The 21,220-nt window shown below is 42.8% G+C and overlaps 2 protein-coding genes across 2 annotated transcripts in view; both read left to right on the forward strand.

Moving 5' to 3' along the window:
* Window positions 1-2,682: 2,682 nt before the first annotated feature.
* zgc:92140 (uncharacterized protein LOC447854 homolog) overlaps window positions 2,683-21,220 on the forward strand; it is a 77,884-nt gene continuing 59,346 nt past the window's right edge. Inside the window, exon 1 of the mRNA XM_060932556.1 lies at window positions 2,683-2,790. The gene's annotated coding sequence lies outside the window, so the exon portion shown is untranslated. The remainder of the gene's footprint in view (window positions 2,791-21,220) is intronic.
* LOC132892641 (SCAN domain-containing protein 3-like) lies at window positions 8,079-9,308 on the forward strand. Its single transcript, XM_060930938.1, has one exon. The coding sequence runs from the start codon at window positions 8,184-8,186 to the stop codon at window positions 9,306-9,308; it is 1,125 nt and encodes a 374-aa protein (XP_060786921.1). The 5' UTR covers window positions 8,079-8,183.

Here is a 21,220-nt window from a genome sequence, read left to right on the forward strand (position 1 = left end):
CTTTCACCAATCACCAGTCTCCTCGCGGAAACTGCCATGTCCCTCCCACTGTGAGGCTCAGAGTCCGTGGGCGGGCATTTTCGCAGTATTTGTCCAATAACCGTCTTGCATTTTGAGATTGAAAAACGCAGAGCTCCCAAATGCCATTGAAGTGCACTGAGGCTGGGAGTCCGTGGGACTCCGTGGGTGGGCGTTTTCGCAGTATTTGTCCAATAACTGTCTTGCATTTTGAGATTGAAAAGCGCAGAGCTCCCAAATGCCATTGAAGTGCACTGAGGCTGGGCTGCATCACGCTGTCACGAGGGGGAAAAACTCACGCACACATTAGGCGAACTGGGGAAAGTTATAACGGAATGATTTCGCACTGTAGTGGGTTGAGCGCATATATTTCTATGATTCTGGATCTGAAATAGCAATGTTATAAGGTCGGCTATAACATAAGCCTAGCGCAATTCATCCTACACGATGTTCGTCATTTTTAGAGGAGGCTGAGCCTCCCTCGTTGTCTTAGAGCAATTGCCCATGCTTGTTATACACAAAAACATCTTTGTGAGAAAACAATCTTGTTTGAATGAGAGAAACATTACTCCAAAAACACCTTCTTACCTTGTTATCAAGAAAAGCATCTTGATGCCAAAGCAAATTATCTCATCTTTACCAGAAAAAGCATCTCGTTATTATGAGAAAAGGCTCTTGCTACAACAAGAAAATATCTTGGTTATATGACGAAAAACCTCATTATTATGAGAACACTGTAACAAGATAATTGCACAAAATTACCTTGTTTTTATGAGAAAGAATCTCATTTTTATGAGAAAAGCTTTGTTTTCACAAGAAAAGCATCGCTCTGTTAAAAGAAAACATCTCATTACAACAGGAACACAATCTTGTTACTACATTACAACATCTCATTCTTACAAGAAAACATCTCGCTTTTTTGAGAACAACATTTTGTTGTTGCAAGAAAACATCTTTTCGTGAGAAATGCATCACTCTATGAAAACATCTTGTTTTATAAGAAAATAGTTCCTTATTAGGGTGGTGTAGTGGTTAGCACTGTTAGCTCACAGCAAGAAGGTCCTGGATTTGACCCCAGTGGCCGGCGAGGGCCTTTCAGTGTGGAGTTTGCATGTTCTCCCCGTGTCCGCGTGGGTTTCCTCCAGGTGCTCCGGTTTCCCCCACAGTCCAAAGACATGCAGGTTAGGTTAACTGGTGGCTCTAAATTGCCTGTGTGTGTGTGTGTGTGTGTGTGTGTGTGTGTGTGCGCAGAAAGGAACTGGCCATCCTACTGCTGCAATTCTGGCCAAGTCAACCAAATGTGGTTTGCCACAAGCCCGGATCAGGTTCGACAGTGATGACAACGACAACAACGATGACGACCACGAAGTACAAAGTCAAAGTTCTAACAATAAAAATGGTACAAGTCCAAAAAGCTCAACTCCAAAAACTCCTGTTTTTCTCTTATAAATATGCGTGATGAATATCTAATGAAGTTTTGGTAGCCTTTCAAGTGTTCACCATGTCTTTCTCTTTCAAAATTCTCTCAAAATCTTCCGTATTTAACAAAGCAAACCTGGCAGCCATGTTTGTTTACAAACTGTCCCAGTTGCTCACTAGCACGGAAGTTTTACATCTCCGATGTGTCTCTTTTCCAGTTTTTCAATGTCCGTTGGTATGAAAAATATCTAATAAAGTTCTGGTAGCCTTTCAGGTGTTCAACACATCTTTCTGTTTCCCGGCGAACAAAGAAATGATTCCGCGCATGCACAGCAGAAAACTTTCTCCTTGGCTATTCGCATCAGCTCCGACGTGTGACGTCATGTTGTCTTGACAACCACGGAATATCGTAAACCATATTCAACACTCATACTCTATTGGGTAGAGTGACGTAATACATGTAGGATAAGCGATATGCAAACAATATTGCATGCTATCGAAGCAAATGAATGAAACTGGATAGAAACTTACACTGTTTATATTATCTGAGTGTTTAGTCTATGTGTAGTTCTTCTTATCTAGTGTTTATACTGTTTATTTATACTGTTTATATCGTTTGTCTGAGTGTTTAGTCTATGCCTAGTTCCTATCTAGAGTGTTTATACTGTTTGTTTTTTCAATTATTCTATTTTTATTTATTGCATTGCCTGTTTGCACCGTGGGTCAGAGAGGACTGAAATTTCATCTGTGCTGTATGTCGAGCATGTATAGCATATTTGACAATAAAGTTGACTTGACTTGACTATAAGGGAATCTCATCTCATCTCATTATCTCTAGCCGCTTTATCCTGTTCTACAGGGTCGCAGGCGAGCTGGAGCCTATCCCAGCTGACTACGGGCGAAAGGCGGGGTACACCCTGGACAAGTCGCCAGGTCATCACAGGGCTGACACATAGACACAGACAACCATTCACACTCACACCTACGCTCAATTTAGAGTCACCAGTTAACCTAACCTGCATGTCTTTGGACTGTGGGGGAAACCGGAGCACCCGGAGGAAACCCACGCGGACACGGGGAGAACATGCAAACTCCGCACAGAAAGGCCCTCGCCGGCCACGGGGCTCGAACCCGGACCTTCTTGCTGTGAGGCGACAGTGCTAACCACTACACCACCGTGCCGCTCCCTGTAAACATTTTTTTTTAAAATAAAAGGTGGAGCTGTGAGGCGGATCTGGCAACCCTGCACACGGTGAGCCCTGATGAGCTCGGAGAGGAGAGGAGGAAAGCCCGAGCGCTGTTGAGTTGAGGGTTGCAGCTCAGCCCCTTCAGATGCGGATCGGCGCTTATAAAGTAAGTGCGGTGTTTTCTTTTCTCTTCCTTTAATCACGTGACTCGGTGTTTGATCTGTCAGGAGGATCAGAGCAACGCGCTCGCGCCCTTTCCCGGTTGTCGGTTTGAGTGTGATTGTTTGTTTTTCCGTGGGCGCGAGCGCAGTGCCTGCAGGGTTCGGGTCTGGGGTGCATGCAGTGATGATTCTGATGATGATGGATTCCTGACTTTGCTCCATATGATGTTTGGTCTCACACACACACACACACACCAGTGTTTCATTTGTGTCTCATTGCTTACACTTTTATTATTATTATTATTATTATTATTATTATTATTATTATTATTTAAATCCCTCGAAGCTCATTGGCTACACATGTTTGCATACTAATGAAGTATCAAGCTGAGAAGTTTGCTCTCTGTGTCTGCTTGTCTGAGGTGCTCCAGCAGTTCAGTAAATTCAGAATTCAGTAATTCTGGTCCGGTCCATTCCTCTGGAGGTTCTGTCCTCCATCAGGAGCTCATCGCCTCTGTTCATCTCTCCTCTCCTCTCCTCTCCTCTCAGTGCTCACTGTCAGCCTGGTCTTATTTTCCTCTGCACGTGTGTGTGACGATTCATGACCTCATTCGTCTTCGCAAGGTTATGATGCAGTACCACAATGACATCAGTCACGCAGGAGGTTCCCATAGTTACAGTGTGGGAGGTTCCTGTCATTGTGGAAGCTTTATTGATGCATTGTGCCATTATAGTGTGTGTGAGAGGCAGAAACAGGAAATGAGAGACTGAGAGGGACTGCCACCGCAGTCATTTTTTTTACTCTGCTGACTTGGGGTTAGATGAGGTGGCTGTATGCCACGCTTGGGGAGACACAGTCTGATCCTGTCCTCTCCTCTCCTCTCCTCTCCCAGTGTGCTGATGCTCACGATACTGAGTGATGCAGTATTGTTAAAGTGGATTTTTCTGTTGTGTCAAACTTGTGTCAGAAGTCCAGGAGTCACTTTTTTGGTCCAGAATCAGAATTAAAACAGGATGTAGTTCTGCAGTGTGAATGTTTAATCATGAGCTATGTATGGATGTGGAAATCGATTACACAGGCACAAGTTTTTTTTTACTGGGAAATGCACCACTTGTACTTTTCATCCGGGACGTGGAGAACCAAAACCGGGACATAAATCTCTGTCTGTCACTCGTGAGGAAATCGATCATAAATTGATGTTTTGATAAATTTGGGGACTTTTTGTTTGTGAATGTGTCGATATAATAAAAAGAAAATCACACGTTGGCTTGAAGATATGAAGTTTATCATCTCGTGTTGAAAAACTCACGTTTTTCAGACGAAACACATTGCAGATCTGAGTGACAGATTTAAATAATATTGACTGGCTTTTTTTTTGTGGTCTATCAGATATATTCCATTCAGTGAGCACGATACTGAACGAGTCGAAAACGAGTAGCTGAATGGAATATATCTGATATACCATGAAAAAAAGCCATTATTATTCAACTCATCTCATCTCATTATCTGTAGCCACTTTATCCTGTTCTACAGGGTCGCAGGCAAGCTGGAGCCTATCCCAGCTGACTATGGGCGAAAGGCGGGGTACACCCTGGACAAGTCGCCAGGTCATCACAGGGCTGACACATAGACACAGACAACCATTCACACTCACATTCACACCTACGCTCAATTTAGAGTCACCAGTTAACCTAACCTGCATGTCTTTGGACTGTGGGGGAAACCGGAACACCCGGAGGAAACCCACGCGGACACGGGGAGAACATGCAAACTCCGCACAGAAGGGCCCTCGCCGGCCACGGGGCTCGAACCCAGACCTTCTTGCTGTGAGGCGACAGCGCTAACCACTACACCACCGTGCTGCCCCTGCTATTATTATTATACATACACATTCCTTTTGGGTGTTCAATGCATCTTTCTCTTTGAAAAGTCTCTAAATCTTCTGTATTTTTTTTTTTTAAACAAAGCAAACCTGGCAGCCATGTTTGTTTACAAATTGTCCCAGTTGCTCACTCGCTAGCGCAGAAGTTTTACATCTCCGATGTGTGACGTCATGTTGTCTTGACAACCATGCAATATCATAAACCATATTCAACGCTCATTCTCCATTGGCTAGAGTGATTGTAATACACGTAGGATAAGCGATATGCTAACAATATCGCATGCTATCGAAGCAAATGAATGAAACCCGCTAGAAGGGAATAGAACACGTTTTTATTCCATTGAAAAAGTGTCCTGTATGGATAATAATTCCTGATATTTCACTCTGATGACGTCACTCCCAGTGTTTTCCTGCTGTGTTGTCAAAATGGTGAACCGGTTCAAAATTAAAATTCTTTTGATTAATTTGTGTGTAATTTTTTTTTTTTGTGTGTGTGGATGTGTCCATATAATATAAAGAAAATTACACAGTGGTGAGAAGATATAACGTTTATCTTCTTGTGTTGAAAATACCTATATCAATCAATCAAGTTTATTTGTATAGCGCTTTTAACAATAAACATTGTCGCAAAGCAGCTTTACAGAATTTGAACGACTTAAAACATGAGCTAATTTTATCCCTAATCTATCCCCTATATCCATTCATCACTCAAAAATAAACAAGATCGATCGTAACAATACAGTAAATGTGTGAATGAACGCATGGGCGGAGAGATGAGTCATTCAGCGATGCTTCATCAAAACAAAATTGTAAATGTGTGCACAAATGAACAGATTACGCAGTTGTTTATTTTGGGGATTTTCCGAAATAAAAATTCCCGACCTACAAACTGAAGGTCATTTAAAAAACAAATGTCTTTTTATTTATTATGAGTCCAGACTTTTAACAGGACAATAAGAATGTGCTGACAATAAATAACAAACATCATCGGAATATTGACCTGGATGTTGTGCTTTCAGGTGATTTATCAAAAAATATATAATAATAAAAACAGTTTAACAATATCTGAGATTAAATAAGTCTCATTTTTTTGGACAGTTTTTCTTGACCACTTGCCCTTTAGCTCCATGATGTGTATAAAATAGTGCTTAGTTTTTCTTGCCTATATCACTTCGCTAGCTGGACAGTGTTAGCTCGATCATTTCTTCATAACAAGCATATTTGTCCATTTTTAGTACCAGTTTTAAAATAAATACTAATAAAGATGTTAAGAAAGCTAATCAAGTTCCATAAAGTATATAAATCGTCCATGAACGTACACGATCACGAACATTCGCTAGTCAGTGAGTGTTAACTACAAAATTTATTCATAACTAGCATGTTTATAGGGAACCCTAATGAAAATCTTTCAAGGATCTTCAAAGATCCATAAAGTTCTTTGTGAAGGTCTTTGAGGATCCTGTTGAGGATCTCAACAAAGATCCTCAAAAGATCTTCCAGGATCTACAAAGATCTTTTAACTTCTTGCCAAGATCTTCAAGGATCTTCAATTTTTGAAAATTCTCATTAGATCCTTGAGGATCTTGAAGGATCCTGACAAAGATCTTGTAGAGACCTTGACAAGGATCCTTACAAGATCCTGATTAAATCCTTGAGGATTCCAGTTAAGATCTGTCTAAGATCCTGAGAAGGATCCTTTTAAGATCTTTGAAAGATCCTTTTTAAATCTTTGAGGATCTTGGAGGAACTTTGCAGACATCTTGTGAAGATTTTGACAAACATCCTGATCACATCCTCAAAGATCTTAAGATCCTTAGAAGGATCCTTCTAAGATCTTTGAAAGATCCTTGTTGAATCCTTGAGGATCTTGCAGGATCCTTGCAAAGATCTTTGTGGGGATCATTATGAGGACCTTTTGTAGGATCTTTAAAAAGATCTTTGTCAAATCCTTGAGGATCTTTACAAATTATTTTGCATATGAAGATCTTTGCAGATCTTTCTAAGATGCTTTAAGGGTCCTATAAAAATCTTTAAGGATCTTTAACAGCTCTTTGACAATCCTCATGGATTCTTAAAGATCCTGTGAGGTTTTTTAAATGGTTAGAGAAGCAGCTTTGGGACCAAAAGTTTGCTGGTTTGATTCCCTGGACCAGCAGGAACGGCTGGCTGAAATGCCCTTGAGCAAGGTGCCTAACCCCCAACTGCTCCCCAGGCTGCTCTAGGTGTGTTGTATGTCGCTCTGGATAAGAGCGTCCGTTAAATGTCTGTAATGTACTGCTTGTTGCCCAGACAGCTAGTTCGCTCTTTAGTTAATTTCCTGTTCCACATCATTAATTCATGAATGCAACAATAAAATTATCCAAATTGCCTTTTCTTTTTTGTAAATCTAACTTTACTTGTGACATTTTAAAATCCTTATTCACGCCTCCAGCTTGTTGTGAAATTGTTTGAGCCTCACCCGTGTCGTTCTCTGGAGTTGTACAGAACATCTCTCGAAACAGTGTGAAGGTCATAGGTGTAGAAACTCTGATTAATAATTTTGACACAAACACCGTAAAAGTGTAAATTTACATCCATATCTGTGATGTAACGCGAAGGCTGAACTCGCAGAACCCGGGTTTCAGTCACAGTTTCCAAAACCAGTGGTTCTCAAAGTGGGGTCCGCGGACCCCTGGGGGTCCGTGGCGCGTTGCCAGGGGGTCCGTGAAAAAATTTGCTACAAAATAATAAACTTCCCTTATGTGGAGAAAAAACAGAGCCCCTCTGGTGACATGGGTGAAAAAAAAATATTCCGTGGCCACGAGTTAATAACGCGTGGGAACGAGATCCTATTCCGTGGCCACGACTTGTTTAATGCGTGGGAACGAGATGATTATTAGGTGGCCACGAATTAATAACGCGTGGCCATGAGAAGTGTTCGTCATTTCATCACTGAGACTGTTGACTTTCTGGCATCAGTAGCTTCAGCCGCAAATATGGACAAGTTTGATCTGATTTCGTTTTATTTTAATCTAGGAATGAATTATAATGATATCCTTAAATCACTTGCAGTTAGCAGCCGAATTAAGTGTCTCTTGCTCAGAATTACTCCATGTCTAACTGCAAGTGATTTAAGGATATCATTATAATTCATTTCTAGATTAAAATAAAACGAAATCAGATCAAACTTGTCCATATTTGCGGCTGAAGCTACTGATGCCAGAAAGTCAACAGTCTCAGTGATGAAATGACGAACACTTCTCGTGGCCACGCGTTATTAATTCGTGGCCACCTAATCATCTCGTTCCCACGCATTAAACAAGTCGTGGCCACGGAATAGGATCTCGTTCCCACGCATTATTAACTCGTGGCCACGGAATATTTTTTTTTCACCCATGTCACCAGAGGGGCTCCGTAGGTAAAATGCTACAGTATTCGCCCAATCACATTATTCTCTTTATTCCCGCTCGCATAACATAGCTAGGATAGCTTGGTGAGCTGATTGAAAGGCAGCAATCAGAGTTAGAAAAAAGAAAATGGATAGATTTTTGAAACAGACGAGTAACAACACTCCCAAACCAAGCAAAGTAAGAAAATATGACGAGACTTGTATAGAATTTGGCTTCACTGAAAGCAGCGGAGGAAAGCCAATGTGTGTGAACTGTCTCCAGGTGCTAGCTAATGAGGCTATGAAGCCAGCCAAGCTAAAGCGGCATCTGTTAACAAAACATCCGGAATACATCAACAAACCAAAAGAGTTCTTTCACAGAAAAGGTGAGGAATATTTCTCTCAGCGAACAAGACTAACCAAGCTGGCAACTACATCAGAGAGGGCGCAGAAAGCTTCTTATTTGGTAGCCCAGCGTATAGCTAAGTGTAAGAAGGCTCATACCATAGCAGAAGAGCTGATCCTTCCATCAGCAGTGGATATGTGCGAGGTTATGATCGGAACAGAGGCAGCTAACAAATTGAAAACGGTACCACTCTCCAACGACACCGTAAGGCGAAGGATTGATGATCTCTCTGATGACATCTTGTCACAACTTCTAGGTAGACTTCGCTGCAGTGGTCAATATTCTATTCAGCTGGATGAGTCTACTGACATAGCTAGTGCAGCTCAGCTCATCGCTCTTGTCCGCTATCCATGGGGAGAAACAATTTTAGAGGACTTTTTGTTCTGCAAAGCGGTCCCAGGTAGGGCAACAGGAGAGGAGATATTCAGGCTCCTGGATGAATTTGTTAATGAAGCTGGGCTGAGCTGGGGTAAATGTGTCGCCGTGTGCACAGATGGAGCGGCAGCGATGACTGGCCGAAAGAGTGGTGTTGTCGCTCGCATAAAGGCTGTCGACCCAAATGTCAAGTCTGTGCACTGTATGCTTCATCGGCAAGCGCTCGCCTCCAAAGCCATTGAACCTGACTTGCACTTGGTGCTGAATAAAGCTGTGGCTGCAGTTAATTTTGTTAAGTCAAGGGCACTGCAGACACGTTTGTTTGGGCAACTTTGTCGGGAGATGGATGCAGGCCACGACACACTGCTTTATCATTCCGAAGTGAGGTGGCTCTCTCGCGGAAAGGTACTTCAGCGGGTGTTTGAGTTACGTGCCGAAATGTCAGTTTATGCAAACGGAAAAGCCCGATATCGCAGAGTTTTTTTTCTCTGATCCTGTGTACGTTGCTAAGTTGGCCTATCTGGTGGATGTTTTCAACGCCCTCAATAGCCTTAACCTCTCCATTCAAGGACGCTATGCCTCCATCCTTGAAGTAAGCGACAAACTCACCGCCTTCATGAGGAAAGCAGAGCTGTGGCAAAGACGGCTACAAGATGGATTGACGGACATGTTCCCACAGCTCACGGAATTTCTGCTCGCAAACAACCTGCCTGTGACTGTCACGAAAGAGGTAGCCACCTCTCACCTCACTGCTCTCAGCAAGCACTTCACCTCATATTTCTCAGATGTAAACACTGATGCCTGGGACTGGGTGCGAGATCCCTTTGCTCCAGCAGCTACATACAGCCTTACAGGCAAAGCAGAGGAGGAGTTGGTGGACTTATCTTGCGATCGGACATTGAAGGCCAGAGTCCAGCAGGTGAGCCATGCAGAGTTTTGGCCCTCCCTAGCATTTGAGTATCCTGAACTCACAGCACATGCTATGCAGATATTGCTCCCCTTTCCTACTACCTACTTATGCGAGTCATCTTTCTCTACTTTGACTGCAATGAAGACCAAGTACAGAGCTCGTCTCCATGTGGAGAGTGATCTATGGCTACGTTTACATTACGTCGAATCAGCGGATCATCAGATTAACGTTCTTAAAATGATTCGCGTTTACACTAAAACCGTTAGCCGTGCACACAGCAACACCAATACGCGGATACGCTCGGCTCCGCAGGCATCCTGTGCTCCAAATCACTCCACCCTGAACAGCGAGTGCCCTCTGGAGGGTGTGCACTCCGGCCCTGCGCAGCTCACAGAGTGCGCGAGTGAAGTGAACAAGCCACGATTCGGGACTGAGCCGCTGTGTGTGTGATCCCAGCGCATATCACTTATTACTTGCAAGTGGAAGGATGGCAAGCCTAAAGACAATCATAACTACACAGTGGGCAGTATTTGCATCAGTATTTGCAGTATTTTCATACTTTTATACTCTTTAATGAAAGGTGATACAAGGCGGAAGTCCGCGCCGTTTTTCAGCAGTCGCGTCACATGACCAACGCCAGCGAATCAGGAAGGTGGATGTCACAGTGACGTTGTCCAATGAGACGCCAGCTAGAGCTCAGCACAGCGTATTCGCGTATTCTGAATGTTTACACAGCACCGGAGCTGATACGATCTAGATTGAATACGTGGACGCTGGCGGATTCCCGTTTCCCCGCTTTTCCAGGGGGGTTAATGTAAACGGACAGTGCATCCGCGAAGAAAACGAGACAGATACGGTCTAGTGTAAACGTAGCCTTAGAGTCTGTCTATCATCCATGACACCAAGACTGGACAAACTGTGTAGTGAAAGACAGGCACACCCATCTCATTGATGATGATGATGATGATGATAATGATACTGTTGCATTCCCCCTGACCCCCCCATCCAAAACCACCAACAATATGGTTAATCAGATATTTTCATAGTATTAAAAAAGTTATCTACTGTTGTCAATCTCACTTGCTCACTCTCCAGCTGACCCCACCCCCACCACTAAAAATGGTTAATCATAACATTTTTAGTTGTAATGCATGAAATATTTCTAGCAGTTTGATTCTCTTACTGCAGTTTGATGCCTGTTCCTGCATCAGTGCTTTTTCATTGTTTTTTGATGGTTAGTATATTGCCATTCATTTTACACCATGAGATCAGTTACCTCTGAATGCATTGAGTGTTTTTTGTCAGTCTGTTATCTATTCTGATGAGTTATAAAATGTAATCCCATCAATATGTCAATAATCAATACTAAACTAAAATGGAATTCTGTTTGTTCCACGGTATATTGTTCCAACATATATATATATATATATATATATCTCATCTCATTATCTCTAGCCGCTTTATCCTTCTACAGGGTCGCAGGCAAGCTGGAGCCTATCCCAGCTGACTACGGGTGAAAGGCGGGGTACACCCTGGACAAGTCGCCAGGTCATCACAGGGCTGACACATAGACACAGACAACCATTCACACTCACATTCACACCTACGGTCAATTTAGAGTCACCAGTTAACCTAACCTGCATGTCTTTGGACTGTGGGGGAAACCGGAGCACCCGGAGGAAACCCATGCGGACACGGGGAGAACATGCAAACTCCACACAGAAAGGCCCTCGCCGGCCACGGGGCTCGAACCCAGGACCTTCTTGCTGTGAGGCGACAGCACTAACCACTACACCACCGTGCCACCCATATATATATATATATATATATATATATATTTATTTATTTGCTAAATGCATTAAAATGACTATTTAAAACAATGTGGTAATAACTGTATGTAACAGGACAAATATTTATAAGCCTATATGGTTAAATTTGTGGTGCGATTATGAGGGGGTCCTTGGGAAAATTTCTGCTCCATTGGGGTCCCTGGCCCAAAAAAGTTTGAGAACCCCTGTCCAAAACCATAAAATTACTCACTGTGTTGTTTCAGGTAGGATTACTGTTGCCTGAAATTTTTTTTTAAAAATTGCTCCATATAGCTCGATATATTGTCTAATCGGAGCCTGTAATTATTCAGTTATTATCCAGGTTTGTTTTGTAAACATTTCAGTGCCCCGAGTGCTAATTTAACATTTCTTCATTTCCCTCACTCTCTGATGCAGTAGGTTTCTCATTTGCATGCCCCGACTGTTACTGTAGCGCTGTTCATTCGCACTGTTTATCCGCTTATTTACCTTCTGCAGTTATGTAATTTATGCAGATTGGTCTTTGTGCTGTTTTCCCTGGAGAGCAGTGAGCAGTCTGTCAGGGTGAACTCCAGATGCTACAGTGTGGATAATGGAGGAAAGAACACAGAACCTTTTCAAGTAGCAGTACCAGGGTCAAGCGTGTGCTTATAATCACGGACCCTGCAGCATTTAACAGGCATGATGATGATGTTATTGCGGGCAATTTGGAAGATCATCACTAACCCTGGCATTCCATTAGGCGCAGGTGGCATCGCTGTGCAGCACTTACAGACGGGATGTTAAAATTCACCCCATTCTGAAATAGTTTTGGCAGAATTTAAAGATGCTGGTTTGACAAATCATACTTGTCAATCACTGTGCTTCGTGTGGTTGCCCAGAAACTGATTATGCTATAAAATTTTAATTTTTTATAATTGTACAGTCTGTGCTCTTATTGAGGACTTTCACGTGACATCATCGCAAGTGTGGATTTGTTTACGTATGGAATCAATTTTGTGCCAAAATGTTCATACAATACTTTTGAAATATCAAACAAAAACGACAAATCAAAATACAAAAAAACAAAGTCAATTTTTTTAGACTGGCAAACAAATTATTCGTGTAATCGTGCAAAATATCAGTCTATTACTCTTCAGAAACCTTTTATTTTTGTTCCGCGTCTTTGTCGGTTTTGTTTGACGTAATTTATTTTGGTTGCGATTCCAGCTTTCTCGTTTTCGCTTCCTGACTTTTTGCTTGCAGTTTTGGCACAAACTTGACGTGTGGGCGGGCTGTCCAGGAATGCATTCCCATTGGCTAACTTGTGTTTGACTGACAGCTACGCTCAGCCATTCCCTACTCGGATTCTGGCGGACTGTTTGACGAGTGACCGATCCATTGACGGTAAACAAGGATCGAGTGGACTTCAGTGGCGACTATGATATTGAATTTACACTTTGTTGAATTAATGCAATATCATAATGGCTGAGTGTAGCTGTCAGTCAAACACAAGTTACCCAATGGGAATGCATTCCTGGACAGCCCACCCACACGTCAAGTTTGTGCCAAAACTGCAAGCAAAAAGTCAGGGAGCGCAAACGAGAAAGCTGGAATCGCAACCAAAATAAATTGCGTCAAACAAAACTGAGAAAGACGCGGAACAAAAATAAAAGGTTTCTGAAGAGTAATGGACTGATATTTTGCACGATTACACGAATAATTTGTTTGCCAGTCTAAAAAAATTGCCTTTTTTTTGTATTTTGATTTGTCGTTTTTGTTTGATATTTCAAAAGTATTGTATGAACATTTTGGCACAAAATTAATTCCATATTTACGCGGCCGTGTTGCCTGATAATCTTTGTGTTTCCTAGTGACCAGCACAACTGTATGCGAGCGATTGTAAGCCAAATTCATTAAACATCTACAGATAAACTTGTAGAAGTTCCATCTAAAAGAACAATGCCAGAGACCTGTAGTGCTTTTGGATGTAATAACAGATGTGGAGATAAGTCTGATTAAACTTTTCACCGCTTTCTGAACCCAAAACGATGAGAAACACCGAGCTGCAGTTAAACATGAAGACTCGATGATAAAACCATAACTGTGTGTGTGGAGAACATTTTCTATCAGGTTAGTGATCGAAATCTGTCCCCCCCCCAATCTGTCCCTCTGAGTTACATGTTGGTCTTGAGATTGAGATGCTGACCTCTTCTGCCCCTCGGACCAGCTTGATCCATCCTGGTGCCCTGTGTCTGGTTGGAGTTTTATCGCATCGCTCCTGTGGAGGACGGCCCCATGAGGACAGTTGAAAGTTGCACCTGGAGGACGCTCTGGACTCTTACAGTAATGCTTTTATGGCTGAGGACTACAGTTGACTTGCTAACTTTAGGACTGCAGTTGTCATGAACAGTTTTGCACTCAAGTTTCCATCAGTGAAGAGTTACAACATCAACGAAACTGACTTCATGTTAAAACTGTTAATGTTAGTCATGCTGTCTGTTGTTGCCTGGATGAGGATGGGTTCCCTTTTGAGTCTGGTTCCTCTCGAGGTTTCTTCCTCATGTCGTCTGAGGGAGTTTTTCCTTGCCACCGTCGCCACAGGCGTGTTCACTGGGGATAGATTAGGGATCAAATTAGCTCATGTTTAATGTCATTAAAGCTCTGTAAAGCTGCTTTGTGACAATGTTTATTGTTAAAAGCGCTATACAAGTAAACTTGACTTGACTAGTGTGAAAGCTGTGTGCAACGTTAACGTGTATATCTGGATGTGTGTTTTGGACACAATATATTTTATTAGATCAAATGCTTGGCTCAACTACAGTAGCAGCATGTTTATGTACTGATAATGTAGACTTGGGTAAGCACCATAAAATATGCTAGATATCAGCCCTGGCTTGTTTATTATTGCTAGAAGTCCAATGTCGAGCTTACCTTTGGCATAATAAGGTATTTTTCTTTATCTGGGATTTCGCAGAACGTTCCGGCATGAAACCCGCCTCAAAATATTGGTAGGAATCTGTACTTTTGTTGGTTGTTAAGCATTTCTGGTGTATTTAGAAATCCCAAATACTAAATAGTTCAGGATGTCGTCGTGTCCCAAATCTGGTAGCTGGTTTGCTGAACACTTTTTTCAAGTGGAATAAATACATTTGTGGGTAAATTAAGAAGAAGAAAATCCTTTATTTTTGTCACTCATGCCCCTTTTCCACCAAAGCAGTTCCAGGGCTGGTTCGGGGCCAGTGCTTAGTTTGGAACCGGGTTTTCTGTTTCCACTGACAAAGAACTGGCTCTGGGGCCAGAAAAACCGGTTCCAGGCTAGCACCAACTCTCTGCTGGGCCAGAGGAAAGAACCGCTTACGTCAGCGGGGGGCGGAGTTGTTAAGACCAACAACAATAACAAGACCGCGAAAGGTCGCCATTTTTAAGCGACGAGAAGCAGCAGCTGTACAAACGCGAAGTCATCCATTATTATTATTGTTGTTGCTGCTGCTGCTTCTTCCATGTTGTTTTTGCTTCGATATTCGCGCCAAGGTTTATGCAAACGTAGCGACGTAACTGACGTATACAGCGACGTAATGACGTGGCTTCCCTTAGCACCGCGAGCTATGGAAAAACAAAGGCTACGTTCACACTGCAGGCTGAAGTGACTCAAATCCGATCTTTTCGCCCATATGTGACCTGTATCCGATCTTTTATTGACAATATGAACGACACAGATCCGATTTTTTTCAAATCCGACCCAGGCCGTTTGGATATGTGGTCCTAATTCCGATTCCTATCCGCTCTTTTCATATGCGACTTCAGTCTGAACTGCCAGGTCGCATTCATCTGACTTACACGTCATCAACAAGCCACAAACGTCACTATTCTGCGCTGAAGTAGGCGGCGGGTCTCTCAAAAAAAGTTACAACAACATGGCGCATAATCACGGGCGCAGATAGAGGGGGGGACTCGTCCCACCCAGATATAAATTCACCTCGTTCGGTCCCCCCCACTTATAGGGAGGAAAAAACGTCTATGCTGTCTTTCTTTGTATAAGGCAAACCTCACGGAAAAATCAAAAGACTAATTACCATTCGGTTTATTGAGGTGCACAGCAGTGTATACATAGTTGCAACAACTCACATAAAGCAAAGACTGATATTCGGTTGGTTGAGCTGCGCAGACTGCACAGGTTGCGAGCTCGAGCTTGGTTGCTATGGTTATTAACAACAAGTTTGACAGGCATATTGGGGTTGGGGTTGGTTTGCTGGCAGCTTTGTCCCCCCCAGTTTTTTGTCCCTCTCAGTTCAAAAAACGTATCTGCGCCCCTGCGCATGACATCAATGCGAGGGACGCTTCGGGCTGTGAAGGTTCTGAATCTTCTCAATGGAAGGACGCAGAGGTTAGGGAGCTGATTTCCATTTGGGGGGATGCAGCTATTCAAGCTAGATTGGATGGGTCATACTGCAACCGGGCGGTTTTACTTCCGTAAACACTGGCCATGCTCACTGCGTGTGACGTCGTCGTATCCTGCAATGCGCATGCGGAACACTTTTAGGTCGCTTTTCGTTCATACTGAGAATCACATACAAGTCGCATATATTTGTTAATGTGAACGACCTCACAAAAAAATCGGATTTCACAAAAAAATCGGAATTGAGCATTAAGCCTTGCAGTGTGAACGTAGCGAAACTGGTTCTCAGCTGGCTCGCAAGTTGAACGAGTTGTGAACCAGCACCAGCACTGGCCCTGAACCAGCCCTGGAACTGATTTGGTGGAAAAGGGGTATCAGACATAGTGAAATTCCTCATCTGCATTTAAACCATCTGAAGCTGTGAACATGTGTGCATACACACACAGGGAGAGAGAGAGAAAGAAAGAAAGAAAGAGAGGGAGCGAGAGCACAGTATGCAGAATAAATAAATAAATTTGTGGGTAAATTATATGGATCTGCGATGCCTGCATGTTTCAGCTTTTGGATGTAATGTGATCTGCTGGTATAAAATAAATTTTTCGTTGTAATGAGGTTTTCTGCGCGTTGCCATCTTGGTGTCACGCAGTTCCATAGTTATGCTAATTAGTGAAAGCTCCTTGCGTTTGGCTGTTTCCTGTTTCTATCGGGCCGTATTGTTTACCTTAAAAGGGAGGAAAATGGTCCCAAAACGGAGAAAAGCGACCCTCAGCACGTTAAAATGATCACATTTCATTCTTCCGCAGGATATTGTTCTTGCAAGACAAAGGAAAATACTATGGACAATTAAAAAAATTTTAAAATTTAAAATTTCAGCTGACTTTGCAGTCAGAACCTTTAATTTCTTGTTAAAAACAATTGTTTTGCATGTCACACCAAAACCGTAGCGAGTATCGTCACAAGTATCGTCTTCATCTTGTGTCTCAGGATTATAAACAGATGGAGATAATCCACATCAAAACAGATTTAAATCCGGAGCTGTGGAGACGTTTGCTCTTTGAAAGCAACAGGTTTCATGAGCGCTAGTTTCATAACGTTAGTGCTTTAATTTAAATGCCAGCACTTCTGCTGTGAACATTCGTGCACTTCAGGTTATAATGTTCTTTTTTTGTTGTTGTTTTTTTTTAAGTACAGTTACATAACAGTGACACAGTGAGTGTAAAAACTGAAGTGGCTGCACATCTCAGGCAGTTCACGCCAATCATCACCACGCCCTCACGCAGCTGCTGGGAAACTCACACACTCTGGAGGTCAGTCGTCTCCTGGAGCCCCGTAAACACAATTCCTGTGGATTGGCCTCAGATCGATAGTTTAACTGAGCATCCTGGAAGAAATAATACATTCTTGTTTTTCTTATGTCAGTGAGGCTATTTCTTTTTTAGTCAAACAAAAATAGTAAAAAGAAACTAATGTTGTTTGTCTGCAGTGATTTTCATTTCCTAAACAGATTTTTACACTGAGGAGGGGAGCGACGAGCCATCGCAACTTCTTTCAGCTGTGAAAATTCTGAAACAATTTATTTTAAATTAATTTCATTTCAAACACAAACTATTATTTTAGTCAGTTGGTTACCTTACAAACTAGCGTTGGAGTAAACAGTCTAACCCACAGACTAGCGTTGGAGTAAACGGTCTAAGCCCCAAACTAGCGTTGGAGTAAGCGGTCTAACCCACAGACTAGCGTTGGAGTAAACAGTCTAACCCACAGACTAGCGTTGGAGTAAACGGTCTAAGCCCCAAACTAGCGTTGGAGTAAGTGGTCTAAGCCCCAAACTAGCGTTGGAGTAAGTGGTCTAACCCACAGACTAGCGTTGGAGTAAGCGGTTTAAGCCTAGCGTTGGAGTAAGTGGTCTAACCCACAGACTAGCGTTGGAGTAAGTGGTCTAACCCACAGACTAGCGTTGGAGTAAGTGGTCTAACCCACAGACTAGCGTTGGAGTAAGCGGTCTAACCCACAGACTAGCGTTGGAGTAAGCGGTCTAACCCACAGACTAGCGTTGGAATAAGCGGTCTAACCCACAGACTACCATTGGAGTAAGCAGTCTAACCCACAGACTCGCGTTGGCGTAAGCGGTCTAACTCACAGACTAGCATTGGCGTAAACAGGCTTAAAAATTTCCCTCAGGGATCAATAAAGTATGAACTCTGTCTGTCTGTCTGTCTGTCTTTTTTTTTCTCTCTAATCAAACATGTTTGGCCAGTTTAATTGACTCTATCAAACTGGAGCAAGACAAAGATCAATATATGGGCATGGTAGTCCTCGATTTACAGAAAGTATTCGATATGGTAGGCCATCGGATCCTCCTGCAGAAACTTGAAGCTCTAGGATGTCATGAATCTGCCATAGTGTGGTTTCCATCCTATGTGACAGAGCGAAAACAGTCATTCGAGATTTGTGGCACAATCTCAACTCCCTTATTTATTGAATGTGGAGTACTGTAAGAATCAATTCTAGGTCCATTGCTTTTCCTTATATACGTGAACGACATTCCATCAGCTGTTCGCTGATGATGATGATATCACCCTCATACTGTAGTGTCGGATGCTAATACCGAGGGCATAGAGCAGATCCGGTCCTCAGCGCTTGAGTCTATCAGAGAATGGATGATTGACAACATGTAATGTTGGAAAAACTGAAACAATTCTAATTGGCCCCAAAAATAAATTAAGAAAACAGAATTCCATTCAGATGCAATGTGCTGGAAATGCACTGAAATGTCACACTAAGGTGAGGTGCCACTCTCAATCAATCTCTATCTGGAGAGAAGCTGGTCATAGATGTACAGTTGTGGTCAGAAGTTTACATACAGTCATCTTGGACATGAATGTCCTGGCCATAGGCGTAGAATTGGGTATGGACGGTATGGACCTGTCTCCTCCTTCATTATGCCATCCAATTTGTGCAATGAACCAGTTTCACTGGCAGCAAAACCACCCCAGAGCATGATGATTCTACCACCACCACCAGCTGGTACAGTGTCCCTTTGTACATGGTGGTCATACAACTCAATCTTTGTCTCATCTGACCATACAGCTTTCCTCCAGAAGGCTTTTTCTTTGTCCGTGTGGTCAGCTTCAAACTTTTTTTTTAAAGATATTTTTTGGGCTTTTTTCACCTTTATTATTGGATAGGACAGTGTAGAGACAGGAAATGAGCAGGAGAGAGAGAGAGAGAGAGAGAGAGAGAGGGAGGGATCGGGAAATGACCTCGGGCCAGAATCGAACCCGGGTCCCTGGATTTATGGTATGGCGCTTTATTCACCTGAGCCATGACGCCCCCAGCTTCAAACTTTAGTTCAGCTTGAAGGTGTCAATTTTGGAGCAGGGGGTTATTTCTTGAATAGCAGCCTTTTAGTCCATGGTGATCTGAACTGTAGACCGTGATCCATCAGCTTCCAGTTCATGGCAGGGCTGTGCCATGGTGGTTCCCAGGTTGTTCCTGACCATCCAAATCCATTTCCTTTCAGCTGAGGGTGACCATTTGGGCTTTCTTGAAGCAAAGTGGCTTGGCAAAGTGACTACACCTCACAATAACTTGAATACAATTGTTTGAACTGATCTTGGAATTTGCAGTTGTTTAGAAATGGCTTCAAGAGACATTCCGGAGTTGTGTACATCTGTGATCCTCTTTCTCAGATCTGCACTGAGCTCCTTGGACTTTCCCATTTTACTGTGTGTTGGTCAATCCAATGAGTGCTGTAAACAAACCCTTTTTATGAAGGCACAGAGACGCTACCAGCTGTAGTCAATCATGATCACTAACAGGAAGTTATGAGACCTCGGCCTTGGCAAGATAAGAGACATTTTGGAAGTCTCAGCACCTCTGAATTAATAATATAAGTGAGCATATGTAAATGTTTGACCCTATATGTATAATTTTGACCCTGTGTTGATTTCAGAAAACCCAAATAAAATTAAAACTTGTGCACCAAATCCTAGTGGGTTTTTTTTGTTGTTGTTTTTTAATTAAAGTTGTATGCTGTACAATCATTCTGCCACAGAAAAAGAACAGTTCAGAGAAATCATTGAAAGGCCAAATATGTCACTGTATGTAAACTTCTGACCACAATTGTAATCTCATCTCATTATCTCTAGCTGCTTTATCCTGTTCTACAGGGTCGCAGGCAAGCTGGAGCCTATCCCAGCTGACTACGGGCGAGAGGCGGGGTACACCCTGGACAAGTCGCCAGGTCATCACAGGGCTGACACATAGACAACCATTCATACTTACGGTCAATTTAGAGTCACCAGTTAACCTAACCTGCATGTCTTTGGACTGTGGGGGAAACCGGAGCACCCGGAGGAAACCCATGCGTACACGGGGAGAACATGCAAACCCCGCACAGAAAGGCCCTCGCTGGCCACGGGGCTCGAACCCGGACCTTCTTGCTGTGAGGTGACAGCGCTAACCACTACACCACTGTGCCGCCCTCACAATTGTAAATACCAGGGCTTGAATTCCTCTACAGAAAAGCAAGGAATGTCAACAACAGAACTAAGAGGATGCTTGTATCTGCCTTGATACAATCCAGTGTCATTTTGACTTTGCCAGCACGTCATGGTACACTGGTTTAACTAAGAAATACAAGACTAAGTTACACTGTACCCAAAACAGTCATTCGGTTCCTTTTAAAAGCACCAGCCAGAACTCGTACTGGCGCTCCTAAATTTGAATCGGTTGGTATGTTGCCTGTTGAATTATGTGTTAACCAACTCAATAATAGTTGTTCATAATATCATCAATAGTAAAGCTCCAAATTATTTCTCGGCTGACTTTCAACCGACACGTAATCGTCGTTCAATCGGAACAAGATCCAGTAGCACATCTCTCCAGATTCCCTCAGGGAAGTGTCATGGTGAATCTTCTTCCTGTTCCACCAGGATGTTATGGAATAGCCGACCTAGTCGTGTACGGAACCTCAGGTACAAACCCCAGTTTAAGTCTCCTGTTAAAGAATTTTCATTCAGTAGTTGTTGTTCTCAGGAGTCTTCAGCTTTCATTCGGTATTAAACATTTACTTATGGTGCTTTTTTATTTTGTTTTGTTGGCTAGTTAATTTTTAACCCCACTTGTTGTTATGTACTCTAACAGTGTGGGAAATAAAGTTAAGCAGACTGTCACAGGACAGACAAGTCTGAAATGTTGCCTGTCAGTCCAAATTTCAGCCTGTCCAAAGGCCCGAAACAATGCGGCCGAGGGTCCCTAAGGTTGGCCCCAGAAGCTGAAGGGCTTTAGATGCCTGAAGATGGCT

Source organism: Neoarius graeffei, chromosome 10, assembly GCF_027579695.1.
Source record: "Neoarius graeffei isolate fNeoGra1 chromosome 10, fNeoGra1.pri, whole genome shotgun sequence".
In the NCBI taxonomy this organism is placed as follows: Eukaryota; Metazoa; Chordata; class Actinopteri; order Siluriformes; family Ariidae; genus Neoarius; species Neoarius graeffei.